Source organism: Hemicordylus capensis, chromosome 1 (genome assembly GCF_027244095.1).
Source record: "Hemicordylus capensis ecotype Gifberg chromosome 1, rHemCap1.1.pri, whole genome shotgun sequence".
NCBI lineage: Eukaryota > Metazoa > Chordata > Lepidosauria > Squamata > Cordylidae > Hemicordylus > Hemicordylus capensis.
The window spans coordinates 223,812,402-223,833,171 of NC_069657.1; the positions used below are offsets into that span (position 1 = coordinate 223,812,402).

At 46.2% G+C, this 20,770-nt stretch overlaps 1 protein-coding gene across 3 annotated transcripts in view; it reads left to right on the top strand.

Annotated features, from left to right (window-relative positions):
- NRP2 (neuropilin 2) overlaps positions 1 to 20,770 on the top strand; it is a 261,021-nt gene that overhangs the window by 48,147 nt on the left and 192,104 nt on the right. The window contains exons 1-2 of one of the 3 annotated variants that reach the window (XM_053281625.1): positions 11,258 to 12,567; positions 13,357 to 13,534. In XM_053281625.1, coding sequence (XP_053137600.1) covers positions 12,267 to 12,567; positions 13,357 to 13,534 — 479 coding nt within the window. In that variant the 5' untranslated portion in view covers positions 11,258 to 12,266. Of the gene's footprint in view, positions 1 to 11,257; positions 12,568 to 13,356; positions 13,535 to 20,770 lie in introns of those variants that run through there. The other 2 variants (XM_053281633.1, XM_053281642.1) reach the window with 2 other exon arrangements.

The following is a 20,770-nucleotide window of genomic DNA, read 5'->3' on the forward strand; positions in this document are numbered from 1 at the left end:
TGGGCAAATGCCACAAAATTTGCTCCCCCTTTTTGCTAACAGGCAAAGCTAAAGAAAAAAACCTTTCCCTCTTGTGAGTTTTGCCTGCACATGGAGCTAATTATTAATTTGGCAAAGCTGTCTTTGAGATTTGTTCGGCACCAGAAAAATCCCCCTTATTGCCCCCCTTTGCTGGGTTAATAACCACTCTTGGAGGCTTAAAAGGTAAAGAACAAAAAACCTTTATTCAGTTACCTCAGACTGGTTTCATCTGAGGCGTTTAGCTTTTTAAAAATACTTAATTGCTTATAAGTATATTTCAAAAACACCCCGATGATTCCAGGGTGGCACACTTTGAACTCATAGTTACTCACTTGCAAAGAACAGGTATTTAGAACAATGCAATGCACACACCAAAGAAACAGAAATTCTAACTCAAATTCTTACTAAAACATTTTCTCCTGCCCTAAACTTCCGAAGCCACTAGCCTTGGCTTCCTGTTCCCTTGAACTCACCAAGCTCCTGATGCAAATCAAGCCTCCTGCAGATCTCTCACCCTGAGAGACTATCCTGCAGCTCCGCAATGAGGCATCCAACCTCATGCTAGTTCGCACTTTCTGCCCAGACTTCCTTTCTTCATCCCAGAAATCTCAGCAACAGCTATCTAGGTCCCACCTACCTAGTGTACTGATTGGTTGAGCCCTGGAGTTCAACACCCTGTCATTCAAGACAAGGATTCACTTCCTTTTAACTCTTTAGAGGGAGGGGAAACTATTCACTACAGGAACCCTATGCAGAAAGCACACTTTCCCTATCTACCCATGCAGATAGGCAGATGCATGTGAGCAGACACACAGAGCTTCTCCTGTTCCCCTCCTACTCCCTGAAATGTTTTGCAGTGCAGATGGTGTTATGAACTTTGTGCTTTCCAGGTCACTTTAAAAATAACAACTTTCTGCTACCAAGGAACATGGAAGGTCCCTAGGTCAGTGAGCACATTGCCCATAGGCATAGCAAAGTTGCTAAGGGGCATAGCAAAGTTGGAGTGGCGCAGGGGGGAAAAGTGAAGATTGCCCCCTTCTTTGCCTCCTCCTGGTATCTTTGCTGCAGAAGAGCCGCAAAGAGTGAAGAGTGAGCTGTTACGCAAGGGCCCAGGGACATTTGTCCCCACTTGCTCATATATAGCTATGTCCCTGTCTATGGTTCAGTGCCCAGCATCTCCAATTAATGGAACTTTCCACCTTTCTGCCCGAGACCATTGAGAGCGATTGCAATTCAGAGGAGATAATACTGGATTAATGGTCCTAAAGTCTATCAAATCAGCTTCATGTGCTCTCTGCTTCTAATTTATATTGAATGAGCACACCCACTGCTTATAAAAAGGCGGCCGGGGGTGGGGGGCGGGGGTTGCACTTCACTGCCAGATTCATAGGCCATAGCAAGGACCTTGGTCCAGGGCTCTGCTCAGTAGAGTTCCTTGCATAATGGTTGATCCAATCCTAGGCTGATGTACTGAAGAATGCAGTATTGTATGATTCAGCCCTACTCCCTGATCTGGAAAGAGGGAAGAGCGGAGAGCACTGCAATGTCTCCTGAATTTCCTCAAGAAGGAAGATGAAACTGCATCAGATCTTACAAACCAGAGTATGTGTGTCCATATCATTCCCATCCCACATTGGAATGTACACAGGCTCCATCCTTGACCTCATAGCTTAGAAATGCGTAATCCTGATTGCCTTTGCTTTTTGTACATGAGATTGTAAGAGCTGAATTTGGAGCTATTTGGTGCCACCGAAAGCCCTACTCATATTGTAAGGCAATATCAGCCTCTGATTCTTATGTCTCTTTAACTGTCCTTGCATAACCCTAGCCATCTGGGTGTTACAAAAAAGAGTTTAACACGTTTTTATTACATGTGCCGCTTTTTTGTGAAATGTTCAGCCATTTAGATATGTTGCTACTCAATCTACATTGAAGAAGCCTGCAAAATTCCAGGTTCTGCTTTTGCCATATGAGAGGAGAGCTGGTCTTGTGGTAGCAAGCATGATTTGTCCCCATAGCTAAGCAGGGTCTGTCCTGGTTGCATCTGAATGGGAGACCTGATGTGTGAGCACTGCAAGATATTCCCCTCAGGGGGTGAAGCCACTCTGGGAAGAGCAGAAGGTTTCAAGTTCCCTCCCTGGCTTCTCCAAAGATAGGGCTGAGAGAGATTCCTGCCTGCAACCTTGGAGAAGCTGCTGCCAGTCTGTGAAGACAATACTGAGCTAGATAGACCAATGGTCTGACTCAGTATATGGCAGCTTCCTATGTTCCTATGTAACCTATGGCCCATTTATCTATTTTAAATACAAAGTTGTGTTACATCCTGAATTACTGTACTTGTCCATTTGTGATATTAATATAGACTTTCTAGGTTACAGGAAGCTTAAATGTGTTGAAGTTAATTTTGCAAAGATGATTTCTAGGAATGAGTAAGGTCCTTGCTTTTATGCCCAATAAATAATTTGCTTACTTTATCCAAGGTGTTCACAAGATCATTTAACATAGATTTGTTGCTCATGAAATAATCCATTTCTACATACAATGAAGAAGTTAATTGCTCTTTCAAAAATTGTTTAAAAGATCTAGTCAGAACATTCTTTGCTAATGTATTTGAAATATAAAGCAAGAATTAAACAGAGCTAGGAAAGAAAAAGCCTCTCTCATATTCTGTGTTTAAATTGACTTTAGCGGAAAGAACAAGATGCTTGAGGAGTTGGCTTGGTATTGAACTCAAGTTAATGGCAGACTTGAGGTGGCTACTCAAAGTGTCCACCTCCTTGTTGTATTTTCCTCTTTTTCTCTTTGTAAAAATGTCGTTTCACTTCATAGATGATGCCATAATGTCATGTGTGTCCCTGCCCCTTCTCCACATCATTGAATACTGCTAGTATGGTCCCTCTAGCTCAGTATTGTCTACACTGACTGGCAGCAGCTTCTCCAAGGTTGAAAGTAGGAGTCTTTCTCAGCCTACGGGCCACTAAGTTCATTTCCCATTAGCAGAACCTGGAATTTAGCACGCCAGTCTCTTCAAAGTAGGTTGAGCAGCAGCATGTAAAATTATAAGAGTTTAGGCCCAAATAAAGGACACTTGACATAATACATGTTCAGGTTTGCATATGAGATGTTTTAAGTATACATCTAAATATTTAAAGTATGAATGCAACAATCGTGTGTTTTCAAACATGAATATATCACACAGGTATGCTTGTCAGAGAGTCAGAATTGTATGTAGCTCTCTGCTGAGGGTACACTTTGGAATAAATCTGAGTTTCTCTGTGTAATGTGTGCATGACCTAAATGTGGTCAGGACAGAGTGAAAGACTGCCACCCTCGGATCTCATATTCTAGTAAAGTATAATATGAAGAAATTGAAGTTTCTTAATTTAGGAATAAGTGGTTTGACATTTCAGATTGACATATGGTGGGCAGGGAAGGAAAGGTATAACTGAGAATGCATTTGCCTTACTATTTAGTGAGACTGTTCTCACGTGCACCCTAACCCAGGCTAGGGAAGCCCAGGCCCAATCCCAGCGGGGCAGAGATACCTAGCCCCACTTTTAAGCCCAGCTCTTAGCCAGGGTTAAGGGTTCAAGTGAGCACTTAACCTGGGCTCTGGGGTAGTGTGTTCACTGGGGCTTTGTTTAGCCTAAGCAGACACAGACGGGCACCTAGAATGCCCCCGTCTTCTGCGGGAAACCCCCAATGCATCGCACGTGTTGTGTAGTGCATTGTGGGATTTTCAGAGCTCCACGCTCCCAGCAACAGACCCGTGCTCATCCGGGGGTAGGGGAGGTGAGTTTAGCCAGCCTTCCGCCTGCCCACCCGCTGCACTGCCTGCTCAGTTGTGTGAATGATCTCCCTCTTTTTCAAATTTGCAGAGTTCATATTTGGGGTCTAATCAAGTGGATATGCATATGTGGGAATTTTGTGCATAATATGAGGAGATGATCAGCTGTAAGGTGTGAACATATATTCTTTGCTTGAAGACTTTATCCTATTCCATTCCAAGCAAAATATAATCGGTGGCTTGAATATTTTTGTTGGAAGGGTTTATGCTTGAGGGTGTAATTGTTTTTATGAAGAGGGTATAAAAATGTGTAATTGCATATACATCTGTCAAGTAACTGATAGATGGGTGAGTAGCTTGTCTGCATGAAATCTATATAGGCATATCTGTACAGACATATGGATGTGTATGTGTGCCTAAGTTCCAAGTGAGGGGGAAAAGATGTTAGTAAGAACTGTGGGTTTATGTAAATGTTTTTGCATTGAGAACGTTCTCTCCGTGGAACAAAACCAGATGTTTTTGTATGTTCTTAGCTCTTAAATGTTTTCTCATGAATTCTCCAGGATTCTTTCTTCCAAAATGGGAAAGTCACACAGAGCCTTTCGGATGTGTGAGGAGAAAGTGTTTAAACAATCAGTGTGTTTAGAACAAAGCAAAACACACACACACACACACACACAGATGGACTTTGTTTATGAGGGATGAAAATAGGGCTTTTGTGGTATAGGAAGTGATGACCCTTGTGAGGCAAACCAAGAGAGCCTCGTGTGAGGAGACTTCCTGTTGCTATATCCCTTTGCTGCTCCTGTGCAAGGCAGGGTGTCTTTCTTTTGTAAAGAAGGGAGATTCTTCTTCCAGAGAGCTGCCTTGCAGGGGGGAGGAGGGGAAGCAGTGAGTGAAGCCGGTTCATAAAGTCGAAGCAGCTTTTCAGGGCCTGCCAGCCTGCTGGCCTTCCTGAGGGCATTTGGCTTCTGGCTGTGCTATTCTCATTGGTCTCACTGTGGCGTGCAGGATGTTGACTTCAGGGTTGCAGGTTTTCTGCCAGAGTTGGCAGAGGAGAATACAAATTGGAAAATTACACCCTCTGCAGCTTGCAAGCCAGCTGGCACCTCCATGTTAAGTTACACCTGGAAGGCCAGATCCTTACTGGGCGAAGTCAGAGGCCTGTGTGGCTCCCTAGCTTGGGTTGGTCTGTGCCAGTTGAAGTGTTTTGGCCTAAGCCTTTCTTGGAAGATAATCCCAAACTGCTTTCTGTCTCTCCATGCTAAAGAGACATCCCTGTGGTTTACAGATGATACATGGAGTTCCCAGGAAAAATGTAATTTGGTTTGCTTGCATTGTGGGAGTGGGGGAGTGCTTGGGAAACCATTCAGAAGTGGAATGATTTGTGAGGAGCTAATTATCTCTGCTATCTCTGCCATTGTGTTAGAAACAGTGTAATTGTTCATCTGTGCCAGAGATCAGGCTCCCTCCTGTGCCTCGTCACTAAGTACAGGATTGTGCACACCCATTAAAGGCAATGGCCTGATTTTGTTATGTGATTTAGTGCGGCTTAGTTTACCACGTCTGAGTTTCAGCTAGATGCCGAGGCTGGGAAATGGAAAAGGCCCAGCCACAAGAATGCCGGGTGATTTGTAGTGAGCAAGCCAAGCTCTTTCTTTGCCCTCCTGCATTTGGGCCCTCAGTGACAGGCTGTCGGAGGTGGGAATGAGGAAGGCAGCCATTCTGTCAGGCTGGGGGAGGGGAGGAAATGGCACCTATAGGGAAGAGTGCCCTGTCCTCTTCTTGAGGTGACTGCTGAGAAGTAATATATAATTCACAAGGCCATGCTGCTTCACGCAGATGGTGATATTCAAGCATGACTGACGTTAGAGGAGCAAAATCTCTGAAGCCTTTCCTTTCTTCACCCTTTCTCCTTCCTGCCTTCGCTGTGGTCTGCTGAAGCTCCCAATGTAAAAAATATATATTCTAGACCTGGACACTTCTGGCAATATATAATTTCACACTGTCTGTCCTAGCCTCTAATTTCAGCCTTTACTTATACATTTTTCCAGCTGAGGCAACATTTCCCATATACACTTCATCCTCATTTATCTGAAGGACCGTGAGGTCATCCAATCCATTTCGGTAATCAGAGGTTTAGAGAAGCAAGAATATTATTTTTTTGCCAGGCTATGTTGGGAGAGTAGGGTGTATGAGCAGACAATCAGGCTTTTCTAGTGTCCCTTGTTTTAAAAGATATTCTAGGACACCATGTGGGAGGAGCAGCTGACTCTGTTCTGGGCGACAGGAAAGTGAGACATTGGTCCATGTCACTAGAAAAGTCCCCTGGAAGAGAGGGAGGGAGGGAAGGATGGCTTAAAAAGTGCATGTCTGAGTGAGGCAACTGGTAGCCCAGGGGTTCCTTTTCAGCTGCAGGAGACTTCCCATCTGCCCCAAGTTAGGCCACAATCCCAAGGACCTTGGCTGCTTTTTCTCTGCATGACTGAGATAAAAGTAACAGGCTTTTTAGCTCCCAGTGTATTCAACAACAGAATATTTAGCAGAGCCCTCTCCATAAGTCTGTGTCTTGGTTCACACAGGCGAATGTGGGCTGAAATTAGACAAGAGCTCTGCCAAAAACTCTGTTGCTGTTTGAATTTTAGAGGAGACATTTATAAAGTCCTTTGCCCATGCCTTGGCTTGTATGGAAATAAGCCGTTGAAATAAGCCATTGAGTGGAGTCACTATTGACGACACGACCCTACAGCCTTTGCTCAGTTCAGAAGGGGGCCTCTGGTAAAAACTGATGTGGTAACTCAGTGAAAGAAATACAAACTAACAACCAAGAAAATGTCAAGATAGCTTGATGCTAGCCAAGTGGCAAACCTGCCTAGCATGTATACATGATTCATATCATCAAACATTATGGACTCATTGAGTATAATTTCACAAGTGCTAAAATTCCAGGGCGCCTGATGTTTTATAGGGTCTGATAAGCCCTGTTTTTATTATGCATCTCTGATCAATGAAGTGTATGTAAGCTGTGTATAGTAGAGGGATTTGTGTGTGTGTGTGTGTGTGTGAGTGAGAAAGCATCACAATAAACACACTTCATTCACCAGAGTTGCACCACCCCAGTTTATGCACTTTAAGCACATACAATTGTATCCATGTATCCATGTGATCAAGAACTCTGGTAAAGTTCCTTGTTTTAAAATATATCCTAGGACATCATGTGGGAGGAGCAGCTGACTCTGTTCTGGGAGACAGGAAAATGAGTGAGCCATTGGTCCATGTCACTAGAAAAGTCCCCTGGAAGAGAGGGGACTTATTTCCAAGAGCTGGTCTTGTTTCCTAGTCTTGTGGTAGTAAGCATAACTTGTCCCCTTAGCTAAGCAGGGTCCACCCTGGTTGCATATGAATGGGAGACTAGAAGTGTGAGCACTGTAAGATATTCCCCTTAGGGGATGGAGCTGCTCTGGGAAGAGCTGAAGGTTCCAAGTTCCCTCCCTGGCTTCTCCAAGATAGGGCTGAGAGAGATTCCTGCCTCCAAGCTTGGAGAAGCTGCTGCCAGTCTGTGTAGACAATACTGAGCTCGATGGACCAGTGGTCTGACTTGGTATATGGCAGCTTCCTATGTTCCTAAAGGAAGACTCCAAGTCACATGTAGAGAACCCTACATTAGGGATGTACAGACAGGTTTGGGGGTTCGAGGTTTGTGGTTTTGGTTCAGGAGTTTGATGGTTTGACCCCGGACCAAACACCATCCGGCTTGATAGTCCCCAGAACCAAAACCACCCTGATGGTTCAGCGGGGGGGGGTGAATTTTAAATAACAAACACCATCCGGCTTGATAGCCCCCAGAACCAAAACCACCCTGATGGTTCGGCGGGGGGTTGTGAATTTTAAATACTTAATTTTTAAAAATTACCTTTAAAATGATCGTAGAGGCTGTGTGTGTGTGTTCGCTGAGGTTCCCCCTCCCGCCGCTGGCCTTCACAATGCACCCCTTGTGCCTTTTGCTAAAAACGGTGTGGTAGCCAACACGCATGTGCAAAAGGCCTCTGTGAGGCTGTGGGTCATGCCAGGCCTCGCAGAGGCCTTTTGCACATGCGCGGCTTGCCAACCCTTTTTGCCACCTCTGACAGCAGTTAGGGCCCCTTTCCTTCATCCTCTGTCCCCCGCACACCTCACATACACACGGATGCTGGACTCGATGGGCCATTTGGGGCCTGATCCAGCAGGGCTGTTCTTATGTTCTTATGTGTTATGTTGTGGAAACACTAAATCCACCATTTCTCCCAAGATGTCACTTGTGTTAATTAGGGATGTGCCAAAATGCGATTTGGCTGTCTGAATTTCAGGCACCTCCCTTTAAATTTGAGGGCTTACACAACCCCTTTAAAGCGGAGGAGAGCAGGTCCGTACCTGCTCCCATTCCTCTCACCGCCATTGCTGCCATCCCAGCACCCCGCCAGCTATGTCCGCGCACCAGCGGGGCATTTCCCAGCTGCCCCGAGTGGCACCAGCATGCGCATGGCCTCTGTGCGTGTGTGGCAGCCATGTGTGTGCTGGCACCATGCAGGGGCAGCTGGGAGATGCCCTGCTGGTGCTTTGGCATAGCTGGGGGAGTGCCGGGATGGTGGCAATGGTGGCGAGAGGAATGGGAGCAGTTACAGATCTGCTCTCCACCGCTTTAATGGGGCTGTGTAAGCCCTCGATTTTTAAAGGGAGGTGTTCGTGTTTCAGACATCTGAAACGCGTCTTGGCACATCCCTCGTGTTAAGGGCCCACATCAGTTGTTCAGAATGAGGTGTGTGACAATCTAAGCTTCCTAAGGATCGGCAGACTCCCTCACTCCTGGGCGTTTTCCAGATTACACGCTGCTGCTACGTGTCCCATAAGTGCCCCTCTGTATTGCCAGTGTTTTTGACATTGCGCTCGCTGCGCTGTCAGCAGGGTGCCATCCATATTTCCAATGCCTTCTTTTGAACTTTAATGATGTCTTATGGCCTATAATGTGGTAATAGTGTTGCAGGAAAGTAGCTCTCTTTTTCCGTGGTAGGGAGGCTTGCAATGGAGTTTATGCATTGCAGCGTGTTGCAGTATGGACAGTTCTTTGCCTGCCTCCCACCTGTGCTTGCTTCCTCCACCCACTTGCCATGGGAAGAGAAACAGGCAGGGAGAAATCTCCTTTCCTTCCCACACATCCCAAACGCCACACCTCCCTCATCCTCTGCTTGCTTCCAGTATAACTTGAGCTTGTCAACACAGAAGGGAAAGGGAGGGAAAGGGAGGAGAATGGACTTTTTTTTTAAAAAAAATTATGATTCTATTATTTTCTATTATTATTTTTCTACCAGGGTTCTTTTGTGCAGTCCCCCTTGTGTAGTCTGGCTACTTTGGCCAGAGACTCATACTAGTGCAGTTGAGCAGATTTCTGAATCCAACCCTTTCGTGTGCACAGTTACTGAAGAGGAAGCCCATTGAACTAAATCATTTACTTCTGTGCAATCCCACTTGCTTACTACAAGACAAAGGGCAGGGAGAGAGAACAGTAACTTACTTAAAAGGAAGCCCATTGAATTGAATCATGCTTCATTTACTTCTGTGCAATCCCACAGCCATCACTGGAGGAGCGCTCGCCTCCCTTCTGCCTCCTCCCTCCTATGTATGTATGCATGTATTTCTCTGGAAGCGTGCCAGTTCCTGTCTGTCCCCCTTCCTGGATCTCCACAGGATTACCTTTCCCCACCCCTCAATAAGCTCTTCCCTTGTTTTGTCACTCCAAAGGATCTCCTTACATAACCCACTCCCCATTAAAAAAAAATAAAAAAATTCCCCAGTTATTGCTTTTGCAAAACTGGAATGATGCAAGACAAAGTTAGATTTTTGTTCTGGAATGGCACTTCCCCCTGCAGGCCGATTTGCGCAAGGCAGCTGAGAAGTTACCCCCCCCCCCAAAAAAAATCATGTCACCGCCCTGCCCCTCCCCCCACTCCGCAACTCCATTGGACCAAATGGAGCAGGAGGAGGGGCAGATAAATGCGTTTCAAGGAGAATATGGACCTTGAAGACAGGTTGCAATGGACAGAAAGTATGAATGGGCACCAGCCTACAACGAAGCATTGAATAACACTTTACTCTTGGTTTTAAACCGTTGCACTATTCTGTCACACTTTGCAATTCTTTACCCATTGCAGAGCTCATAGTCCGGAAAATGCCCTAAGGTTGCCAGCTTTCAAATTGACAATGTATTCTGTACCTTTAATCCCTGTTCCTCTATGCAATGGGAGGTAAAGCATCTGTGGCTTCTCCAGCTCATTCCTCTTCTCCCACTATTCCTGTTATCTGCTCTCCCCACCCTGCCTGCTGTGTGGTTCATTTGGGCCAAGATCACAAGTGTTTTGGGGCCAAGATCACAAGTGTTTTTGTGTGCACACGGGGTATGGTTGGGGAACTGGGTTGCCAGGTTTTTCCTTCCAGCTACATTCCCTTGCATGTCATGCAACCTCACTCTGGAAAATCCCTTGAGTTTCACTCTAAATCTGACTCTGGAAAATCCCTTGTCCTTAAGTAGCAACCTTTGAGAGGGAGTGTGAGGTCTTCAGTTGGAAGTGAGGCAGAAAAATCCTGGTGTGGCATTGTGTGTATGGCCCTTTGGACTCTAGCCTTGCGGTCCTGCTCCTTCTGGCAGAAGTGGATAGATGACAGGTCCAAATTCAGAGTGGAAAGAAGTCTCCCAATACATGCAGGGGGGGATGGGGTGGGGTGGGGAGTGGAGTGGATTAAAGGCACAGAGTTGCAACCTGGCAAACCTACTAACAGAGTAATCCTAACCTCAGATACAATGAGGCTATTCCCACGACCAGGTGAAACCGGGCTAAGGGAACCTAGCCTGGTTTCACCTGGTTGTGTGCTACAATGACAAGCCTCCCTAAATGCCCTTCCCCTTAAACTAGGTTAGTGGAGAGAGTGCTCTGCTAGCCCTGTTTATTGGATTGTGTGTCTCTGTGGTGCGGCTCCACGGCGCAGCAACTCACGAGGAGACCCCCAACCGGGAGGCTACAATAAGCCTCTCTGCATCAGGGGCTCCCCAGAATGCCCTTTGCACTCGCAAGGGGCATTCTGGGAACTCCAGGGGCCAGGAGGCCCCTGATCCCCACTGCCCCAACCAGCTCCGTGACGGAGCTGGTAATCATGTGAGCGGCCAATCTGGCCGCCCAGGGCGAGCTGATAGCTCATGTGCGGGAAGAGCGAGCCAAGCCTGCTCTTCCCGCAAACCATCTCACAGCTCTCCACATTGCTCGTGTGGAGAGCCTTACTATTTCATTGGGGTCCACTTCCTCAGATGCTTAGGGTTGCAACTATAGATCTCCTGCATAACACAGACCTGCACAAAGTGTTTGCTTTATTGTTCTACATTCCTGTCTTCAGGTTTGATGATGCAGAAAACAATGTCTCTGAGTCAAGGATTTGATTGCGAGAGAGACATCACTTCACTGTTTTGTGTCTGAATGAATAAAGGGCTACTTAAGCAGTTCTCTCTCTTCCATTATCCACAACTCCTAGGTCCATAGCCACTTGAAGAACGTAGAATAAATCAAGGACCTCCTACATGGGAATTCCTACAGGGCAACACCATCTGCTGGTGGCAATGGCACTGCAGTTCAGCTATGTGACTTTTGATGGGCCTAGGGAAAATAAAAGCCATTTGCCATATAGATGGATTATGTAGGGAAAGTGGGTGTTGTTGGGATTCTTTAGCATGTTATCAATTGTGTGTATGATGCAGATTTTTTACTCTCAGTCAGTAATGAAATAATAAATCAGATTTGTGGCATTCATAAGATGAAATGTTTTCTTGAAGATGAAATCACCCTCTAGGGTCTGTTGTTATAACCAAGGGTTGAAAGTGCTTTCCTCACTCAAGATGTAATTGTTAGCAGGCTATTTGTGGGCCAGTGCCACAAAAACCACCACTGTTGATTACTGCAGTCTTTAATTCCAACTGCTTAGTTTGAAATGTTGGAGGAGATGGGAAAGCGATGAAGGGAAAGCCAAGAGGGAGAAAGATTTGGAAGGGAGCTGGAGAGGGGTGTGGAAGTGCAGTCTTGTGGTTGAAACTCAGACAAGGGATGTCGAGATGTGATCTGGAAGCCATTCGGAGCAGTGCCAGAAACCTCCAGTGTAGGCCTGCATGAGACACTGAGAGCTTCTCACAGAGCCAGCTTTGATGTTGAGCAGGGTGGATATTTGTCCAGGATGCTAGCCTGTAAAGGGCCAGGACATGGCTTTGTAAGCATCCAGGTTGTTTCCCAATCCCTTCAGGGTTGCACGAACAGTGTTTGGGCAAACTGTGTGTTTAGGCCGCATGTGATTGTTCTTTAGGAGGAGCACTATATTTCTGGTACTGCCCACAGCCTTGCTTAGTCTACTGAACAGTTAAATAGGCCTGCATACTTGGTAGGCATACATGCCAAAAACACAAGTCCCTTTGCTAAGAAAAGAAAAGAAAAGAAAAGAAAAGAAAAGAAAAGAAAAGAAAAGAAAAGAAAAGAAAAGAAAAGAAAAGAAAAGAAAGACATTGTTTTATATTGATAACATTGTTATAATTACCATGAAGTATAAAAAAAAGAAAACAATTCAAACCATTCTACTACTTTTGTTCAGTTTAACTGTTAATGTATCCAAGAGCAGACCTTTGGATCTTGCTGAATTCCTCTGGAGAAATTCCTCCTCCCTGAGATCACTCCCTGCAATGGTGCTCCTGAAAGGTGAGAAGGCATCTGAACTGTTTTGTGCTAGAGATCCATGCAGAGGTCCCTTCCCTAGAACAAAATGCCAGTTAAGGATGGAAATGTGGTAGCAGTGGCTAATATGTGAACGGTACCAAGTCCCTGAACTCTGGAAAGGCAACAGACAGGGTGGGGAGAGGGCCCTACAGGAGCAAGGAAAACAGGGTGAAGGTAGGACTGGGACTAATTTCATCAAACACATCCAATTTTTTATGGGCTGTTTGGCTTCTCTACCTGTGCATTCCTTTTTTGTAAAGCAAGGGTTATAACAGTGTCTTTCTTTGCAAGGGAGACAGAGTTATTGTTAAGTTTGGATCTAATAATGTCTGTGAGGTGCTGTTAGGGTAAGAATGGAAGAAAGCCATATAAATCCTTGTAAAAGAGCTAACAGAAGGGAGGAAATAAAGCCAGTTCCATTTCCAAATAATTTTAGATGTCTGTTTGAAAAAAGTCTGAAATGGCGTAGGTGGGCTTATTTATAGCTGTTCCTTTTTTCGGGTCTGTGTACGATGTGGTATGTGTCCGTGTGTGGGGAGGATTGTTGTGTATATAGCAATCAGCTTCACTCTGAGTGTCCAGAGATTGCTTTGTATTTGGGGATGACATGGTTGTAAATAAAAAGTATGTTAAATGTAGAAACAAAAAACCACAGTCAACAACAGTCTAGGCATCCACTGGTACAAACCCATAAGAATAAATTGTAATTTGTTTGTAGTTCATAACCAATTTCAGCTACTGTATTTATTTTATGATTTGTTTTGTTTTTAGCTCAATCGTGTGGGGGCCGTTTGAATTCCAAAGATGCTGGCTACATCACTTCACCTGGCTACCCACAGGACTACCCCTCGCATCAGAACTGTGAATGGATCATTTATGCCCCCGAACCCAATCAGAAGATTATCCTCAACTTCAATCCTCACTTTGAAATTGAGAAACATGATTGCAAGTAAGACTGCTTCCCCCCATCCCTTCAGAAATCTCTCTCTTCCTGTTCCTGGACTTACAGTGTCCTTAATCTCATAGTGTGAAGAGTATAGTATATCCATAAAAACTGATACTGAGGATTGATGAGAAGGAGGGTGGGATTTGGGGACTGCAATTGATTGTGCTAGTCTGCAAAGCTGTATACAATACATCACATTTGGAACACAGTTAAAAATGAAGAATGCCTGACAAACTCTTAACATGTTTTTAATTACTGTAGACTCCAGCTGTTATTTCAGTGGCAAAGCCGAGCTGCATTACTGCTTTGCTGCAAGATGCAGATTAAAGGGTATAGGAAACGTGAGTGGAACAATACTGTGAGGTCCAAACTATTCTCTGCCAGTTAATCTACATGGATTATTACCTCTGTCCAGTTCAGCACTTTTGCCCTGGAGCAATCATTTTACCCATGTTAGGCAAATGGTATCAATCTGTGCAGTTTCCACAAAGCCGTAATGCATAGCCATTGTTCATTGGATGTGGAACATAGGAACATAGGAAGCTGCCATATACTGAGTCAGACCATTGGTCTATCTAGCTCAGTATTGCCTTCACAGACTGGCAGTGGCTTCTCCAAGGTTGCGGGCAGGACTCTCTATCAGCCCTATCTTGGAGAAGCCAGGGAGGGAACTTGAAACTTTCTGCTCTTCCCAGAGTGGCTCCATCCCCTGAAGGGTGATGGTGATGGTGGTGGTGGTGGTGGTGGTAGTAGTAGTAGTTGTAAGTTTATTGCAGTCACAGACCAGATTAACAAACAATAACAATTAATAGCATTAATAAGAAAATTCAGGAAGTTTCAAAGTTTACAAAATCACTAACTGTTCAAATTACTAATACAGTCTTTACGGAGCTTCGACGCCATGAAACAGAACTTTGCCACATTATCTGAAATTACAGGTTTAAAATTGGTCAGCATAATTTCCAAATAAAATTGGTCTGTTGGGAATATCTTACAGTGCTCACACTTCTAGTCTCCCATTCAAATGCAAACCAGGGTGGACCCTGCTTAGCTAGGGGGACAAGTCATGCTTGCTACCACAAGACCAGCTCTCCTCTCTGCAAAGGATGGGGAAGAGAATGTGGAGGGAGAGAAAACAACCTACCCTCTTCTCAGCTGCAGGTAAATTAAGTAATGTACAGAATCATATCAGAGTGAGGATCATGAGGGACCCTATGCTGTAGCACACTTCTATTATGTTCCTAAGCAAGTTTACTTGGGTTGGGAGTAAATCACAATGAGTATAGTCAAATTTACCGTAACATGTTTTATTTTATTTTTCGTTTTTACATTTATATACTGCTCTTTGTCCCTGGACCCCAAGGCAGTTTACAAATATTACATATATAACAATATATCAGAAAATCTCAATAGCATTAGTTACTTTGCTCCTCAGCAGTGATGCTCCTAAGGGGACCAATGGAAGAAGCCCTCCTCTGGGGCCGCTGGTCGCTCCTGCTGCTCTCCCTCAATGGAGCCTGCTGTGGGTGCTGAGAAGTACGAGTTCCTTGTCCCAGAGCTGATGATAAGAGCTGGCTGATGTTCTACTTCCCTCCTGGTCATGGCTGACTCCTCCCATTTATCAAGCCCCAATGTATTCACTCTCCTCCTCAGCAGCGATGTTCCTAAGCGGGTGCGGATGGAAGAAGTCTCTGCCCCAGAAGTGGCTATTACAGTCTGCTGCTGTCCCCCGTCCCCTCCTATGACATGGCTAAATTCCCTGGTCCCCCTCCCCTCTCTCCTGCAGCAGGTCCAGCAGCATAGAAGCCTGACACCTTTCCATTGCAGTCGTATGGAGAGTCACTTGCCTGGCTGGTATGCTCTCTTCTCCCTTTTGCTGGAACAAGAGATATTTACTGACCCAAGGCCCAAGGCAGAGAGGAGCCAGGTGCTCTTCTGTTTGCAGTGCCTTCCGTTTCATAATGGTTCATGAGACAGTGCCTCATAGTCTGAATCGAAATACCAGTTTGAAAAGTTGCAAGGGATGCTGGGATACAGACTCCCGTGGTGGTGGATGACTGAGATTACAATATCAAAGCAGCAAGTACCGGTCATGAACAAGCCCTGGCATTAACACATTTAATAGCATTGGTCTTAATTGACTCCCATGACTCCAGCATTGCTGTTCCCATTGGTGTGGGGTACTGATTAATTCCTGAAGGGTGTGCTGATGTGGCCATGAAAGAAGTGCAATTGCTGCTATTTCCCTTAATTGTATACATGACTCCCAATGATGAACAGAAGGCAGAAGGTCGGAGTGCTGTATGATTGTGTAATTCTGAAATTCAGATTTCACATTCTGGGAGGGCAATCAGATGCAATGGAGGGCAGTGCTGCCTTGTTGGGTTTTTTTTTTTGACAAGTAGAGCTTGTCATGCAGGGGTGAGGAAAGCTCACCTGCTGAAATGTCCTCTTCTGGAGAACTAGTAAAGATACTGCTGCTTTGCTACTTGTCACTCTAGATTCTGGGTTTGTAACTCATATTCCCACAGAAGAGAGGTTGCTTGCTCTTTTCCTTCACAAATTGGGAAGATTCTGCTGCACTTGGTGCATTGCAAGTCCAGAGATCTGGATGTCCAAGAAAAACAATTAGCAGCTAGTAAGAAATAATTAACAGTCTCAGTGAGCACCATTAAAAGCACGAATTAATGAGGTGGTCCCTTGGGTCTTATAGCCCTGTTTGAATGTCTGTGACCAACTGAAAGGCTGTCTGAAATGTACAGCTTTTCTTGAGTGCCTAGAATTGGATCTCAATCCCACAGTCTTTCCATGAGGTGTTTAAATCCCACTTATTTTGGAGGGGTAGAGTGCAGTAGCTGATGGGTTGCCTGACTGGTGGCTATAGTGATGCTCATTATGGCAGCAAGTCTCACACACTTAGTATAATTGTGGAACTGTATAGTAGCTGCAGTGAAAACTGGCCCTTAATTTGCAGTACTCCCAAGCTTTTGACCCAGGTGGGAGTACTGAAGGCAGCCTGCATTGAAAAAGCAGGGGATGATTCTCTGTGGGGAAAAGTAGTGGCTCAATCCAGACATTGCAACAAATTACAAGCCTTATTTAGACAGCAAGTTGTATCTGCATTCGGATGTCTGTATGCATGTACGTTCAGCCTCCTGCTGGGGTGGTGCGCATCGCAGTAACTACCTGTGCAGCATTAGCATGCACATGGTGCCCGTGCATGCGCAGGTGCCATTTGTGTGGTTAGTCTCGTGTTGCTGACTATGCAAATGGTTCCCATGCATGTGCGGACACCATGTATCTGCTGATGCCATGCGGGGGGTTATTGGGAAAGCCCTAGCAGGAAGCTGAATGGGGCGGTGAAGAGCAGGTAAGGACCTGCTCTCCTTTTGCTTAATGTTCCCTATCAAATTTCCCTACAAGCACTCAAACTGCACTTCAAAGCATGGTTTGGGCACATCCCTACACATGTTAAAAGGGAACCTAGGTGGAGGCCCCTTTAAATGCATTGTACAGATAGGAAGCCTAGTGCACTACATGTGTTGAACATAACATGAATAACTGTACCTGTGTACACTGTACACAGATTGTATATGTGCTGGACAAAATTGCACATACGTTGAACATAACTTGTGAACAGGGCTTCTGTTTGCTCTAATCATAGTTTAGAGCCAAATGAAGAGGTCTTTCACATGACAGGGGCAGCAGCAGGGAGGGTGGGGGTGGGGAGGCAGGGTCAGACCTACCTTCCCCCCAGATGATCCACAGAATAAGAGCAGGGGGTAACATGATTGGCACTGCTGCGAGCTGTGCAGTGTTCCGGAGGTCAGGAAAATGAGTCCCAGCCTCTAGTTATCCCACAATGTACCGTACGACGTGCAGCCGTGCACTGTGTACAGTCTGAGCACGTACACACCCTCTAACCCCAGATAAGGGCTGGGGTTAAAAGTGGGGTTTGTGGCAGAGGCAGCAGTGCCAGGATCTTCCTTGATTCCGGCGCTGCCTATGAGCAGCCCAACCCAGGTTGGGCTGCCCTGGTCTGGGTTGGGCTGCTTATGTGCACAGCATGCCTGGTTTGCAACCCACTTCAGCACACAGTTTCTGATACAGGTTTGCTGACCAGTCGTAACTGTGACCCAGATTCAAGTCCCCACTTAGCCATTTAGCTCTCTGGATGACCTTAGGCCAGTAACACTTTCTCAGCCTAACCTATCTCAAAGGGTTATTGAGAGAATAAAGTGGAGTGGAGGGAGAACCTTTTATGGCATCTTGGATTCCATGGAGGAACGGCTGGATAAACAGGTAATAAATAAAACAAACCACTGTCAATTTAGACACCATACTGAACCATAGTTGAGCTTCCCAAACAATGTTGTGGTATCATGGGCTGCAAGATATGGCATAAAACCAACCATCCCTGTTGGGGGGAGTCTAGCACCAATGCAGGCAGAGCAGATGTCCATATTAAGAAAAGGAAAGCTCCCCCCACCCCCCCGCTGCCACACACACATTTTCAAAGAATGGTTAAAAACTATGGGGGTCAGAATCTCATTTCATATTGGCTTTGTTCCATGGTTTTCTCTGAAGTCGAAGAAATTGCATCCGTTTATTCATGATGATGATCTGACCTGCATGCATCCGGGACGTCTAATCAGTGAATGTAAGCCCATTTTAGGCTTTGTGAGGCAATCCTCTGCTCTATCTCATGCCCTCATAATGTGTGTGTGTGTGTGTGTGTGTGTGTGTGTGTGTGTGTGTGTGTGTAACTTTGCTGCAGCAGGGAGAGCCTAGTCACTATTTTAAAATTTATCTTGGGGCATACCAGCTCTGGCATTGGAAAAAGGAAGCACACCATTTTAAAAGATAACTAAATGTAAAACTAGAGACATAATAATGGTTTATTAAATGATGGGGAAATATAGGGAAGAAGGAAGTGGTCTTGCTGGTGTTTGAGGGTTGTGTTGCTTTATTGACTGATTGCATGGAAAGGCCTGTCAGGAGAAGACTGATGCATAAGCAAGAGAGGCTTACTAAGGCAAATATGCATAATTTAACTGTGGTTAATGTAGTCCACTTGAACTTGTGACATTTAAAACTTTGTTTAAATGTGATATGGATGCATTTTAAATACTTAGAATCTGATCTCAAGACGTGCAAGATCTGCATATGCAAAGAGGCTTGAAAAAGGCTGTACTTTTGCCTAACAGTAACACGACATTCTGCATTGCAAGTGGATGTAAAACTCACCCTGATACTGCTTGCAGTGCCACTAGTGAAGGCCATTCAGTTGTGCACATAGTAGGGATGTGCATGTTCGGTGCTCCTTTTATGTGCAGTTTGGGGCACAGCACTGGTGGGGGGAAAGTGGTGGAGAAGGTAAGGGCACACTCCCTGCCCCTTAAAGGCTTCCCCTGCCTCCCAGGAGTGCATGAACCCATCCGTGCATACCCCTAGCATGTAGAGGATGTAATATGCTGGTTGCGTATAATCCGCCTACTGTTGCAATAAAGACGTCTGTGAGGCTCTTTCTCACGAGCAGCCAAGCCTGGGCTTGGCTTGGCTGCCTGTGAGAACGGCTGGGATCCACGCGGGTCCTGGCGGTGCCTCAGCGCCAAACCCTGTGCTGAAGCCTGGCTCTTAGCTGAGGCTAAGGGCACAAATGCACCCTTAACCCAGCTGCCAGGGATTGTGTGTCAGCGATGCTTGCAGCAGGAGATGGGCGCCTAGAGTGCCCGTCTCCTGGGGGAATCCCTCAGTGCACTGCGCTTGGTGCATGGTGCGCTGTGGGATTCCCGGAGGCTGGGACATCAAGTCCTGCTCTGCGCTGCCTGGAGCAGAGCTGATCATGAGGGAGTGTGCTTCATGCTCCTACCAACCCCCAAACAATCATCTTGGGGGAAGGCAAGGTTTGCAGAGCCTCCCCCCCGCTGGCCACCCGGTAGGTCGTGTGAATAGCCCCTGTATCTTTCAAGGGCATGCGTTTGTGATGTAGTTTTCACTAGAGCTGATCAAAAAACTGCTCAATATTTTCAGCAGAGCCAGAAACAATTCCTTCCCCTTTGGATGATTTTTGATGCTCTTTGCGGAAATATTGCTTATTCATTTACAGTGCCCATACACTCAAGTGCCCTCACACCCCCAGTGACATCATCACATAGCCAACTTGGATCAGCTAGGTAGCGCTGTAATGTCGGCCTGTTCTCTACATGCTCCCTGATGCGCTGGGGTCACTCATGTGAAACAGCCAGTGGCGGAACGGGGGGAAACGGCGCCCAGGGCAAGCTCTGCCCCTGAAATTGTGCCCCCCCAGACCCCACATAACTGCGCCGGCGCCCCCTGAGCGCGGCGGGCGGCGGCAGATTGCACGGCGTTGGCGAGCGGCAGCGGATCGCTGAGTGTGGTGGTGGCGGCGGATCGCCGAGTGCAGCAGAGCGACACCGAGGCCTGCCATCTGGCTTGGCGTCGCTTCCCAACTGCACAGGGGCGCCTGCGCAGTTGGGAAGTGACGCCAGGCCAGAAGGCAGGCCTCGGCGTCGCTCTGCTGCACTCGGTGGTCCGCCGCCACCGCCGCACTCGGCGATCCCCCACCGCCACGCGATCCGGGGGGGGTCGGGGGGGCATGCCACTTTTTTGTGCCCCCCCACGTGACCCACCAGAGTGGCGCCCAGGGCACATGCCCTGCCTGCCCCCCCTATCGTTACGCCCCTGGAAACAGCAGTCATGGAAAACATGCCGCCAAAAGTAGCAGCAAGCAAATGGTGTTGAGCAAAATGTTTCAAAGGTAGATATTTACACAAGTGTTTTTCAGAAGAACTTTCTATCCCATCCCAATAAATAGCTTCTGGTTTCTGCCCCCTAAAAATCAAAACTGGCGTATACTTGGTGCCACTCTAATTTTCCTGGTATGTTTGCACACTCTTCAGGGAAAGGTGTAATTTGCAGGACTGCAATTCTGTGTTTTAAAAATACTATATAAAACAGGGCTAAATGAAGTATGCTATTCATGCTTCCATTTGTATCCACTTTTGAGTGTTTTATGGAGGCACTTTTGAATGTTTTATTCATTCAAATAGTTCCCCCTTTGGGTTTGTGGTAGGGTGGGGGACTGTGCCTATCTCCATTAAGGAAATACTCGGCCTTTTCCTTCCTCACCAAGGCATCATTTGGCACAATCAAAGCATCTTTCACCCCCACTGTTTCATTTCTGCCCCAGGAAAGCTCCTTAGTTTTGGAAAGCAC